This window comes from Pleurodeles waltl, chromosome 6 (genome assembly GCF_031143425.1).
Source record: "Pleurodeles waltl isolate 20211129_DDA chromosome 6, aPleWal1.hap1.20221129, whole genome shotgun sequence".
Classification (NCBI taxonomy): Eukaryota; Metazoa; Chordata; class Amphibia; order Caudata; family Salamandridae; genus Pleurodeles; species Pleurodeles waltl.
The window spans coordinates 74128991-74142507 of record NC_090445.1 but is presented as its reverse complement, the minus strand read 5'-3'; the positions used below and the strand labels follow the sequence as shown (position 1 = coordinate 74142507).

The 13517-nt window shown below is 45.3% G+C and overlaps 1 protein-coding gene across 1 annotated transcript in view; it reads left to right on the top strand.

Moving 5' to 3' along the window:
• The window catches only part of LOC138299225 (E3 ubiquitin-protein ligase TRIM39-like), a 116759-nt gene that overhangs the window by 29650 nt on the left and 73592 nt on the right, over positions 1 to 13517 (top strand). The window contains exons 4-5 of the mRNA XM_069237356.1: positions 2035 to 2057; positions 4945 to 5174. Coding sequence (XP_069093457.1) covers positions 2035 to 2057; positions 4945 to 5174 — 253 coding nt within the window. The remainder of the gene's footprint in view (positions 1 to 2034; positions 2058 to 4944; positions 5175 to 13517) is intronic.

The following is a 13517-nucleotide window of genomic DNA, read 5'->3' as shown; positions in this document are numbered from 1 at the left end:
AAGGTGGCCTTGCCCAAGACTTAGTTGCCTTTTCGTGCCTGTTTTGTTGCTGTAACTTTTTGATGGCCTTATGACTCTGAGAACTTTACCACTGCTAACCAGTGCTAAAGTGCATGTGCTTCTCCCCTAAACATGGTAACATTGGTGTATCCACAATCGGCGTATTTAATTTGCATGTAAGTCCCTTGTAAAGTGGTATACCATATACCAAGGGCCTTTAAATTAAATGCTACTAGTGGGCCTGCAGCACTGACCGCCACCCACTCAGCCCTGTAAACATGTCTCAGGCTTGCTACTGCAGAGCCTGTGTGTGTAGTCTCACTGCCACTCCAATTTGGCATTTAAAACCTCTTACCAAGCCTTAAACTCCCCTTTTCTTACATATAAGTCACCCCTAAAGTAGGCCCTAGACAGCCCATAGGACAGGGTGCCATGTAAGTAAAAGGCAGGACATGTACTTTTAAACCTTTCATATGATGGTAATGAAAAACTCCCAGAGATGTTTTTCATAACTGTGAGGTCTGCTCCTTTCATAGGCCAGCATTGGGAATTCCTCATGATACTTTAAAGCTTTAATTCCTGACCTGAGAGGAGTGGCTGCATCATGTTTAGTACCGTTGGACTTTTCATGATAAATTCTCTTTACTGGTAAAGCTGGATTTATCATTCCTATTTTTGGAATGCCACTTTTAAAAAGTGGGCATTTCTCTGCCCTCACTGTCCTGTGTGTCTACAGCCTATCTCCAGTACACATCTGGCCTGGGCTAGGTGACAGCTACACTTGTGCATTCTCTTCAGATACCCACGACACAGGATACTCAACTGCATCTGCATTCATCTGCTTACTGATGGGTCTTCCTGGGGAGGAAGGGCTCCCTGGGGTTTGGAAGGGCTCCCACTTCCATCTGAAAGGGTAGTGACCAGAGTCCACACAAGGGGCTGATTACCTCCCACTGAGAGTCTGGAGTTGGGGCTGAGCTGAGAGGGGTACCTGTGCACATCTCTCTCTGGAGCGAAGCACAGCACAGGAGTTTGTCATATCATTTCTAAGAGACACACAAGCGGCTGAGGATTTTACCGTATCATTTCTAAGAGACTCGCAAATATATCTCAGTTCTCCCTGCATTACTTGAGTTCAGTAACTTATCTAAAGCACTGCAAAAGAGTGAACAGTTCTTATAACAATTTGATTTGTACTGTTTTGGTCATATTTTTATTAGATAAAAACTATTTTTCTAAATATGTGTGGAGTCCTTTTTGTGGTGTTATCGTTGCATTGCTGCATGTGTGTTGCACAAATACCATACACATTGCCTTCTAACTTAAGCCTGTCTGCTTTGTGCCAAGCTACCAGGTGGTAATCAGAGGTTAATTTAAGTTGTGTATCTGACTTACCCTGACTAGGATTGTGGTCCCTACTTGGACAGGGTACATGCCTGTGCCAACTAGAGACCCAATTTCTAACACTAATAGCATCCGGTCCTGTTGACTTTCTTTGGCATGCTAGACAAGATCATGGAGTGACGAGGAAACGTTTAAGGAACAAAAAAGTAGCAGTATTGTGAGAGATCCACATGGAGAGGCATTGAAGGGTTTAGATTCCTCATGCATTAATGACCCCAATCAGTGGCTGCTCCTGTGCCCAGAGATGGAGGTGCCCTGCGCCATACTGAGTCCAAGGGTCCTGGAGAAGCTAGGAAACTGATTGTGCAATATTTAGAATTTACTCAATCGTCTGATCTTTATGTATTTGGTTTAATCTTATCTTCAGGAAGGATCATTTATCAATTTCGTTATAGTGGTGTACTTTACGATTATTGTAGAGCTGTATTGGATTGAATGCATTCATGGGTTAATCAAGTAATTCTGTGGTTGATGCTTTTTTCTGCGAAGGTCAGTAATAGAAATGTGTGTTCATTATTAACATGTTTGTTTATATTTGTATATAGTTATTTGTAATATGTACACTTGTGAATAACTTTTTTAAACCTAAACTCTACTGTCACATGTTGATCTGTTTGTTTCACTCCCCAGGATGCGAAGATCGTATTGAGCAGGTACGATTATCTTCTTTGACAGCTCATCATATAAATTAAAGAGGAGTCATTAACATTACTTCTGTGATACTGCAGCCTCCTTTATGTATATTTGCCCTTGTGTAAGCCCATTTTCCAATAGCTCAGAATTTTCTAATTGGCTACGAAAAGCAAAACTGCCATGCTTATTTGGAACCACGATATTAAACGAGGAGATGTAGGATCATAGCTTTTTCTTTATATTTTCTTTTTTTATAATTTTGCCCTCTTCTATATTTTTTTGTTTTCTCCATCGTCTTATTAATTTTCTTTTTTCCATTTATTTCTCCATCATTTGTTTATTTTTCCTGTTATAATGTTCCTTTATTGTCTCACAGTTTCCTTTATCAGTTTATATTCTATCTTAATGTCTCCTTTATGTGCCTCTTGATTATATGTTTTTTGTTGTTTGCCTTTTCCTTTACCTTCATGTACTAATTTCTGTTCTATTAATGTGGCCCATACCTTCCTTTTTGCTTACTGATTAGATTGTCTTTTTTTGTCTTTTACGTCTGTCTTTTTTGTCCTTCATTTCCACTCTTTTTCTTTGTTTCTAGTCTATCTTTTGCCTTTGTTTTTTCTTTAACTCTTACTTTAAGTTTTCTCTTTTCTACTTTAATATCCCCTTCTTGGATTCTATTTTTATCCTAATTTGCATATTATATATAATAAAGCAGTATTTTAATACTCATTGTATGGCTTACTTGGTTGAATGCTTGCTGCTGAACCATACAGTATTCTAAATACCTGCAGACTCAGGATTCCCTCCTGCTGGCGTTTGGAAATTAAATATCATTACAATGGGTTGTAGCCCTAATTTTCACAGCACTCAGAAGTGTGATATGATGCGCTATATAATAATAAGTTATTAACAGGAGTATTTGTCAGTTTTCTAACATGTACCTTTTCTTTACTGTTTAACTTTTAGAGCATTGGTATATTATTTACTTGGACTTACAAAATATCATATAAATCCTTAACATTTAGGGTCTCATTATGAGTTTGGTGGGTGGCGGGTCTTTCGCCCGCTGGCCCTTTTACAAGTTTTGAGCCAGCCGCACTGTTGCGGTACCCCGGTGCAACAGCACCCGTTGTGCTTTTCACTGCCTGTAAATCAGGCAGTGCAAATCACGATGAGGCTGCCCATGCCAAATGCATGGGCAGTGCAGCGGCCCCCACAGGGCCACCCGCACCCCATCTCTGTCAACCTTTGCATGGCAGTGGAACCACCATGCAAAAGCTGGTGGACACAGGAGTTGTAATCCCCAGGGCAGCGCTGCTTGCAGAACTCCCCTGGCAGATTAAGACCGGCAGCACTGCCAGGTTGTCGGCCGGCCTAAAACTGGCATGCTGGCGGTACGACCGTGGCGCTTTTGCCACGGTCGTAATGTGGAGGTCGGACCACCACTTTGGCAGCGGTCCGACCAGCACCGCGACTGTGGCGGTCTTTAGACCACCACACTGCGTAATGAGGGCCTTAGTGTTGTACAGTTCAATTGACAGTTTAATTTTCCCCACCATATTAATTATTTGTCCTTTTCTTATCTTTGTAATGTAATGTGGATTTGTAGAGCGCAGACTCATGATGGTATCCAGGCGCTGAGTAGGTACAGGCTATGCAAGATGGTTCAGTTGAAGATCCAAGTTTTCAGTTTCTTGCAGAACTCCATAAGAGAAGTGCCTGTCCTAATGTGCTGGGAGAGGTTGTTCCAGGATTTGGCTGTCAAGTAAGAGAAATCCCTGCCTCCTGTCTTGCTTCTATGGACACAGGGTGTGTGTGTGCGAGTGATGCAGAGTGGATGTTCCTGGTTGATTGATTGAAGTGTGGTCAGTGGTTGAGGTAGGTGGGACCCAGGTTGTGTAGTGCCTTGCAGGCATAGGTGAGCATTTGAACTGGCAGCGTTTCTGGATGGGGAGCCAGTTAAGTTGTTGGAGGTGAGGTGTGATGTGCATATGGCAAGGAAGGTTGAGTACTAGTCTGATGGTGGCGTTTTCAGATGGTTTTCTGCTTGTGCCACAGGTGTACAGAGATGCTGTAGGAGAAGGTGTTGCTGTGGTCCAGTTTGCTTGTGATCAGGGCCTGGGTGATGATCTTTCTGTTGTCATGAGGGAGCCATTTGACAGTGTTTCTGTGCATGCTGAGTATGTGAAAGCAGACGGAGGTGACAGCATTGATTGGATGTCTCGTGGTGATGTTGGTGTCCAAGATGATGTCCAGGTGTCTGGTGTGGTTGGAGGGTGTGGGGGTGGGGCCTAGTTCTATGGTGCATCTCCTTTCTTTATTTGACAGTATAGATTCCCAGTCAGACACTTTGCTTTGGGAGATCCCTCTGTTTATTCCATTGACTTAGGTGAACTCCTTGTCTGTTCCTTTACAGTTAGAGGTTGAACAATCCTTATTTATCTCATATCACAACCAACAAACCACCTTCCACCATCTTGCAGAGAAGCTCATCATCTCTGGTGGATCTTAGCACGCCCACAGCAGGACACCATCAGACTGCAGATTAAAACGTGTATAAAAAAAAACTAAAACAAAACACACAAAGCAGCAAGCATTCTCCATAAATGCACCCAGGATCTGGAACAAAATCTCTGTATGCTCCTTTTCCTCATTGACTTTATTCTTTCTTTGATCAAGTGCCACGCTCCACTGCCTTTTGGCTAGGATTGTGCTAAAGAAATACCATATACATCTCTCTTTGCTTTTGCCTTGGTATTCCATTCTTCATTTGTCTCAGCGTGAATAATCCCTATTATCTCTTTTTTATTTCTTCATATTTGTCTCACTCAGTGCATGATTCCTCTCCTACCCATACCTTCTGAGTATATGGGAATTTCATAGGATCTCCACTTGTCTCTTTCCAAGGTATGAAAATATGAAACCGCAGCAAACAAATGTATATACTTTAATGGAGAACAAAGAGGAGACACAGGAGGAGGAGGAGCCGGAGGAGGAGGCGGAGGAGGAGGAGGTGGAAGAGGCAGAAGAAGAGGTGAAGGATGAGGCGGAGGAGGAGAAGGAGGAAGAGGAAGAGATACAGGATGAGGAAGAGGAGGAGAAAGTGGACCTGCAGAGAAAGATAATTGAATCATTGGGTGAGAATCCACAAACTTGTCATTAGTGTTAACTTTGAAGACTGTCCAGAAAACTGTGAATGTCTATATGTATCAGCTCACCAATATATTTAGTTGGCAAGTCCCAACCTATTAAAGAGCTTCAAGGCTGTAATAAAATTAATGCAGTAAGGTAGAGAGCTCGCTCTCTGTATGGTGCACTAAAAAAGAAGTACACCATGCAGAGAGTCCAGTGGATCCCCAGTTAGTTTGCAGAGGCAAAATTAGACAGGTCTAATGCTCTATTTTGTGGTAGTGTGAGCATGCAGTTAAGCTTATCAAGGAGCCATATTAAGCATTTGATGTACTCACAGAGGCAATAAATGAGAGCGACAAAGAATAAATCTGAGGCCAATTTGGAAAAATAAAATTTTGATGTATACTTTGAACCAAAGAACTTCATTATAAAATAAGTATGTTTTTCAGCATACATACTTTCCACTTTCAGAAATCCACGCACTGCAATTTTCAGAGTTCTTCTATGTTAACCTATGGGAGGAAAACACATTCAGCAAAACAAGCAATTATTGACGACTCGCTGGAACAATCTTGAAGTGAGTACTGGGCAAGGGTCAGGACCACCCCAACAGGTCACACCGGGCAGCACTGGGGCCACCGGGTGCAGAGGTGCAGTACAGTGTCGTGTGCCCAATGTACTTCAATGGGGATTGGTCTCTGTGGGTTTAGGCTACAGATTTGGACTGGGAGGACCAGTCTGGGGCAACCAACAGGTAGGTCACCAACATGGGGTGCCGTGGGACCTTTGGTCCTCTTCACCAGGGCCCAGGGACGACCGATGCACGGGTTTCCTTTGTCCTGGAGCACTCGCGGCTGGGGGGTCCTGTGGTCTGAGGCTGCAGACATCGTTGAGGAGTCCAGGAGGGGTGCAACCACAGTGGACTCGAGCTCGGGAGTGCTGGGGGATGTCTTTGACGCCTGCTTCAATCTGAGCCAGTGGTGATGGGTGCAGTGCTTACTTTATGCGCCAGGTTTGTCTCACCTCAGAGGCTGCCGGAGAGGAGGCTTGTGTGCAGAGGCTGCAGGCGACTTCAGGGAGTCCAAGAGGTGTGAAACCACAGTGGATTCTGACTCCTATCAGCTGTGGAATCTTGTTGGCACCGGTGGTCAGTCTCACCTCAGGTCATGGACCATGGGTGCAGTGGTGACCTTGGGTGTTGGGTCCTTGCGGTTCAGGAGGCTGCAGAAGAGTCCTGTTCTTGAAGTTGGTTGTAGAGCAGGTCCACTGCTCATGGGAGTCTTGAGTCTTCTTCAAAGGCAGGCAATCCTCCCAAGTTTCTGGAGGTTCAGCTTCAGGACGAGGTGTCTTGTGGTGCAGAGTCTTTTGAGGAGTGCAGACAGGCCGTGGGATTGGTACCAGGTCAGCTGCTTTCTTTTCTCCTCTTCTGCACGGGGCGACTCTTCTTTGTCCTTTTCTTCTTAGGTCATCAGGATCTGAGTTCTTGGGTTCAGGAGGGCCACCTAAATACTCTATTTAGGGGCGTTACAGGGAGTGCCAGGCGGTAGCCAATGGGCTGCCCACCTTTAGGGTGACTACACCCTTTCTATGACCACTTCTGTTGTGAAGTGGGCATAACACTGACCCTTTTTGCCTAATCCCTTCCAAACTAAGATGGAGGAATTTAAAAGGTGGTGTCCACTTCAGCTCTTCCACCTTAGGGGTGGGACTGGCATGAAGTGGGCACACCTCCTACTCTAATTTTCCAACTACTTTAACTAATTTTCCTGCCTGTCTTGCTGCCGAAAGTGGGGTCAGGACAGGTGGGTGGGTCATCTCCGCCATTTAAAGAGCCCTGGGTCGCATTACATAGGCATCTAGGCCTGTGAATCTCCCTGCCCTAGAATGTCCATCCTGCCTGGACTAGGTGTTAGCACCTCTGCCCAGGGCAGGCCTTGGTCCTGGGCCTCCGAGAGCACTGGCTCTCACCATAGGGGGCAAGAACTCAGTATAGAGTGGCTGCACTGGTTTGGGCCAGTCAGTGAACAAGCTAGTAGTTGGTAGGTTTTAAGGGGGTGCCTCTAAGGTGCCTTCTGTGTGCTTCTATTGGTGAATCTGCCACTGGTATCAGTGTGGGATCACCAAAATGAGAGGTTGATATCAAACATTCCTATCCTCAGTGAAGCCATCATGTAGCTGGGAAACTCGTATTTACTAGTATCCAGCACATGTACTTAAAATGGCTTCCCGGGTCACTTACTATGTCTGAGAATCGACAAAGACATAGCAGGGTCATAGCTGCTTGTGCAGTTATGCCCTCACAGGTAATATAATTCATCCTGCCTTTGAGCTGTAAGGCCTCTTAGAGGGGTGACATATATATTACATGCAGTGTTTAGAGGGCATGGCACACAGCCGGTGTGCCATGTCCTGTTTTCACTTTTGTCTGCACCAAGACCCACAGCCTACAATGCAGTCTGTCATGTGGTCAGTGAAGGGTCCCTGAGAGTGGCACAATTTGGGCTGCTGTCCTTAGGGACCTCTTTTAGTACCCTAGGCCCTAGATACCAGGGGTACTGTTTAGTGGGGACTTACAGAGCGTGCTAGAGGTTTTGCCCGTTGGGGAAAAACAACTGTGCAGTTTTGGGGAAAGAGATCTGGCACTTGGGACTTGTTTAGCAGGAACCCAGTGCACATTCAGCAGAAATTACACCAGATACCATCAAAAAGTGTGTGGAAGGGGTGACCATGTCAAGAGGCACTTTCCGACAAGTCATTAAATACGACTTAACTTTACCTTTTTTTAAATATTTCAATTTAAAAAACATAGGCCCTCATTATGACATTGGCGGTAGCCACCGCTTACCGCTACGGTGATTGCCGCCAATGTACTGCTTCGGAGGCGAGCATTCGTCTGCCAGATTAAAAGCACTGCCTGACTTCTGCCAGCATTGTTCATGCTGGCGGATGGTGGTGACCTGGCACTGGTAACACCAGCACCTCCCCGACAGTAGAATGCCGCCAGCCATATTTTGACCAGGAATACGGCCTGGCGGTATCTTGCTGGCGGGACGCTGCTAGCCGATAGCAGCACCCCTTCCCTGCCGGACAACCACCTTGCCTGACAAGGTAAGTTGGGCGTCCAACAGGGCGGGGGGGTGTTTTGATTGTGTGTATGAATGTGTGAGTGCCTGTCTGCATGTCAGTGTGTATGTGTGTCTGGAAGTCTGTATTGATGCATGTATGTATGTGTGTTGGTATGTATGAGTGAATGCGTGTATAGCTGTGGGGGGTGGGGGAAGTTGTGTGGTGGGTGCATGTCTGCATGTGCATGAATGGCTGTTGTGTGTGTGTGTTTGTGTGTGTCTGCGGGTATGTGCGTGTATGAGGGGGTGGGGGTGTATGTGTTTGAGTCGGCAGGAGTGGTAGGGTGAGTGAATCGGAGGGGGTGGGGGAGTCAGTGTGTGAATCGGAGGGGGTGGAGGGGTCCGTGTTGGTAGGGGGTGGGGGGCTAGTGTTTGTGGGGGAGGTGGGAGGGTCAAGTGCTCGCTGGGGGGTTGGGGGACCCACCTACTGGTGATAGGGAAGGAATTCCCTGTCACCGATAGCCCTACCGCCATGTTTTTCGTGGCGGTGCTACCGCCGCATAAAACATGGTGGTAGGCCGGGTCGAAATACTGCCGGCGGTACTCTGTGGGTCACCGAGTTGGAGATGAAGATCTCCGGCCCGGCGGTTCATACCACTGTGGCGGTATGAGTGGTGGTGTGGCGGGTTGCCATCGGCAAACCCACCACGGCCATAATATGGTGGTAAACACCGCCTGCCTGTTGGCGGGGATACCGCCACATTTAAATGACCCCCATAATCCATAAAAGAAAAAACACAGTCCATGCACCATCTTTAAAATGAACAATCAATAAAAATATCATAAAACACAGATTAACAAATATGTCTTACCGTAAATAAATAATTTCCAAATACCTCTATAAAAAAACAAGTACCAAAAGACAATGAATGTATCGATTTTAAAATCTCAGCTTCCATCTGACATTTTAAGAACAAATTGCTTTATCTGACAGCAGCTCCACAATCAGCCAGAAACCTGGCCATCTGAACAGAGACAATGGGTGACTGCAACATTTGTAGATAAATTAGCGCAGGCTTTGCCTCATATAAGCCTTTCCCTTTCAAGAGAGGTACTATATAACGTTGATGTAAAGAGGAAAAGTGGGCACAAAAGCACATAAAATGCATGATGTCCTTGGTGGAGATGTCCTCACAGGAGCAAGGAGTGCAATCATCTCCGTTATATCGTATCTGGGGGAACAGCTATAAGCCAATGTAATAAATTAAGTCAAAAATGTGTTAATAAAAAGCGCTGATGCACTGAATTAACAATACCAAGGTACGGCGAGTTCAGTTTGAATAAGCACATAAGCCCTAACAGAGGTTTTATTTAACTCCCTGGCCTCCTTCTCAGATTTAGCCCGCAACATAAACTGCTGCTTAACCCAGACTAGGTCCTTTTTTTAATTAAGGCAGGGGTAGCAAAAAGCTGAGGGCAACCTAGCTTTTCAAACATCCTTTTAACATAAATCAACCACAGAATTTTGAAAACATTACCTAATGCATGACAGTCTGTGATTATGGCCTGATTTAATTCTAGCTCCGGATTGGACCATAGCATAAGCCAGCATACTACCGGGCCATGGCCAATTTATCAACTATGTACCCCAGACCTAACTCCTCATGGACAGCAAAAGTTGAACCTGACTGAGGGAGATCAAGCAATCTTCTGGCAAATGCATTCTGGATCTTCTGGATCTCCCCGCAAACACTATAGCCCCAGAGGCCACAACCATACGACACAATTGCTAAGCATTTAGCAGAGTAAACTTTCAATAATGCTGGAACAGGCCTGGAGCCTAACGGTGAGGCAAAGTCAAAAAGTGAAGCCACGGCCCTAGCTCCGGCATTCCTCCTTTCCTTCAGTTGTGCAGCCCATGTTCCCTTTTCATGAAATGTAACCCCTCAATAAGTGAAAACTGACTCTTGATGCTTCCTTCTCCCTCTCCAAAAATGTTCTTGCTTCGCCTTGTGCCAGGCCAATGGCCATAACATGAGACTTAGAATAATTAACCAACAGGTCAAGCGAAGCCATACATTTGACAAAGGATTCAAGAAGGCGTTGGAGACCCACCACAGTTCTGGCCAAAAGCACAGTGTCATCAGCGTACACCAATGCTGGAATCCATCTCAAACCCACCCGCTGGACATAATTGGAGGCAAAGCTTAGAACTGGCCACAAATTATGAATATATATATATATATAGTAAACAATAAAGGATGCAGCTTGGCCGTACCCCACTCTTAACGCTTAACGGAACTTTCAAGGACTCCTCAGAATTGAATCTGACCCTTGCCGTGAGATTCAGATGGAGATTATGCAAAAAATCTACAAGGCAGGGGTCCAAGCCCATATCAATAAGCATTAGCCATAACTTTTGTCTGTTTACCGGGTCAAATGCAGAAGACAGGTCCATAAAGAAGTAAAGGCCAAATATAACTGCTAATTTTTGGCAATATAAGATTTCCCAATTAAAAGATGCAAGTTTAAACAATGGTCCTGTGTCCCTCTGCCCTTCCTAAAACCGTACTGGAAATGTGAAATAATGTTCCTTTGTTCTAACCAAAGGAACATTCTAGCCAAAAAGGCCCTACCCAAAACCTTTAAAGAAGAGTCAATAGGTGAAATAGGTCTATAAGACTTTGGGTCTAATCTATTCCCTTTTTAAACACTGGGATAAGAATAGAATTTAGCCTTAAATTAGGAGGGCCCACACACCAAGCTGTGTTAAAGACGCAGGTAAGGATTTTAATCCATAGACCCGCAAGGTGACTGAATAATGTTGCCGGGACCCCATCTGGACAGGGACCTTTATTATTTTACAAGACATCAACTGCCTTCTCCATCTCCTCTTAAGTAAACCTAATAAAATCCCTCCCCTTACCCTGCCCACACCCTGGACGGGTCATACACCTCGCCTGGTTCCCATAAACCCCAGCAAAGTATTTTACCCACTCAGCTGCCGGGATAAAACATTCACTTGACGACTCTCTGGGGGAAAAAAGGACCAATTAATACTTTCCCAAAAGGAGGCACTATTACTCAAAAGCTGTGGGTTTGACAAATCTCCTAAACCTAATCCCTAATCTCTCGTTTTCATGCTTAGGTGGCAAGTTTATCATTCTTCCTGGCCTGAGCTATATTCGCCCTATTTCTTGGTTCTCTTTTAATACCGTTTTCAAATTCTGAAGTGCCTGAGAGCACTCAGAATTAAACCACCTTTCCCTTACCAAATGTGACTGCCTCTTGGTAACCCTAAACTGTCTGTCAGTTTATTTATAAACCCTGTCAAAGACCTCCAAATGCACTCCGACCTCCTCCAGGGTTCTCAGGCAAAGTCCAATGTCACTTTCCAAGTGACATAAGAGAGTTTCCAAAAAGGCCTCGGATGACACCCTACTCCATTTTATTCTCTGCCCTTGAGCTGAGGCAAAATATTCTTGTTCAAAGGACTAACTCCCTGGACCTTGCTGCTGGGGACTCCAATCAGTCTGGCAGACTAAAGGATTATGATCACTAAAAGATGATGACAACACCTCAAATCTACGAATAAGCATAAGGAGAGCCACTGAAACAAAGACATAAACAATAGTAGTATTAGAATCCCGACTCTTGAAGGTAGTAGCAGAGAGCACTTCCGGGCTCACCCCAGCTTGACTCAAATTGAAATCAGCCAGGATCTCGTCGAGAAAACTGCCTTGCACAAAATGGGGCCCCCCCTCAATATCGCCCTCTTTGGAGTATTTGTTTAAATAACAATTAAAGGAACAGGGGTGCACGTTGAAATCTCCCATAAGTATCAGTTACATTAGGTGCAACCCTACAGTCCATTAGGTCAAACCACCAAGGCCTATTTTCACTAAGTGTTCAGTAGTTGACTTCTGCTCGAAGGAGTTGTAAAAGTTAAGCAAATAAATGCTTAGACCTCCCTCCAAATCCAATCTTACTACCAACAAATTCTTAGCTTCTGATACAATATGCAATGAAGAACATTTTAAGTCAAGGTTAACCAAGATAAGTAGTACTCCCCTTGCTCTACCCATCAGAGACGGCACAGCTGGAATCAAATAAGTTATATAGCCGTGAAGGAAAAAGTTTACCCTCAGGGTCCCAAGTCTCCTGCAATCCCACAATATCATACCCCCTGATTTCCCTCAACCATGCATCCCGCATCCAAACATTCTGTTTCTTGTTCCCCAGCCCTACTATATTCCAGAAACAAATTTTAACCAGCAAAGAATGGTCGCACCAGGAGACTGTCAGAATTACCCCTTGGTCTTCAGCGCCAATATCCTGGGATTGTCAATCCAACCCTTCTAGCCCCTCCAGTGGTTGAAATCTGTTTCTAGTTTCTAGAGGGATGGACGAGTACCTGTTGCTGGGTAGCACTGCCCTCCTTAGAGTAGGATAGTTACCATTAGTCCTTCTCCGCAAATGGCCTCCCTCCGGGGGGGTAAAAATAACCTACCGGAAGGACTATGATCTCAGACCTCACCCCTCTCTCAAGAACGGAGCGAGAGAACAACTGCCCTGTTGCATTCAATTCATTAAAATTTACAACAACACAATCCCCATTAAACAGTTTCCTCCCCGCCCCAATCCATCCCACTCTTCTAGCCATGAGGATCTTGTTACAGTCCCAAACAGGCATGCCCCCTCCTCCGTGAACACCAGTGCCTGACTTTCCAAATAAGACCCTCCGTTGATTCACCTCAAAGGTGATACATTGGCCAGGATTGCCATGAAAGGGGTAGCAGCTGGTGGGAGGTGCAACCTCGAGAAGGTAGCCCGTCTTAAGTCATTCGATGTTCTGGGTGAAGGTCCGTTCCCACGACCTTGATTACTAATGCCCCTAATTTCCAAATGGGCTTAAAGGCAAGTCCATGTGGGGAGCCGACCTCCCTTGAGCCAGACTACTGTATGGGCCGGGACCCTCTCAGTTCCCAGCCCTAGCGAGCGAAGACAGGTGGTCCAGATGAATTAACTGGTCGCCCATCCTTGCCCTGCAATACACCCAAAGCAGGTTAGTTTTGAGACTTCCCCCGAACCAAAGATTGGGGGTCCACATTTGAGGGCCTCAACAGAGTAACTGCTCCGGGACACACTGCTTTAATTCTGGGGGCCTTCTGACACCAAGAGTCCAAAAGAGATTTGATTCTAGCCAGGCATACTTTAATAGGAGTTAAACAGGATTCCAAAATCATTTCTAATCGTTTGGCAATGGGCTCCCAGTCAAACCTT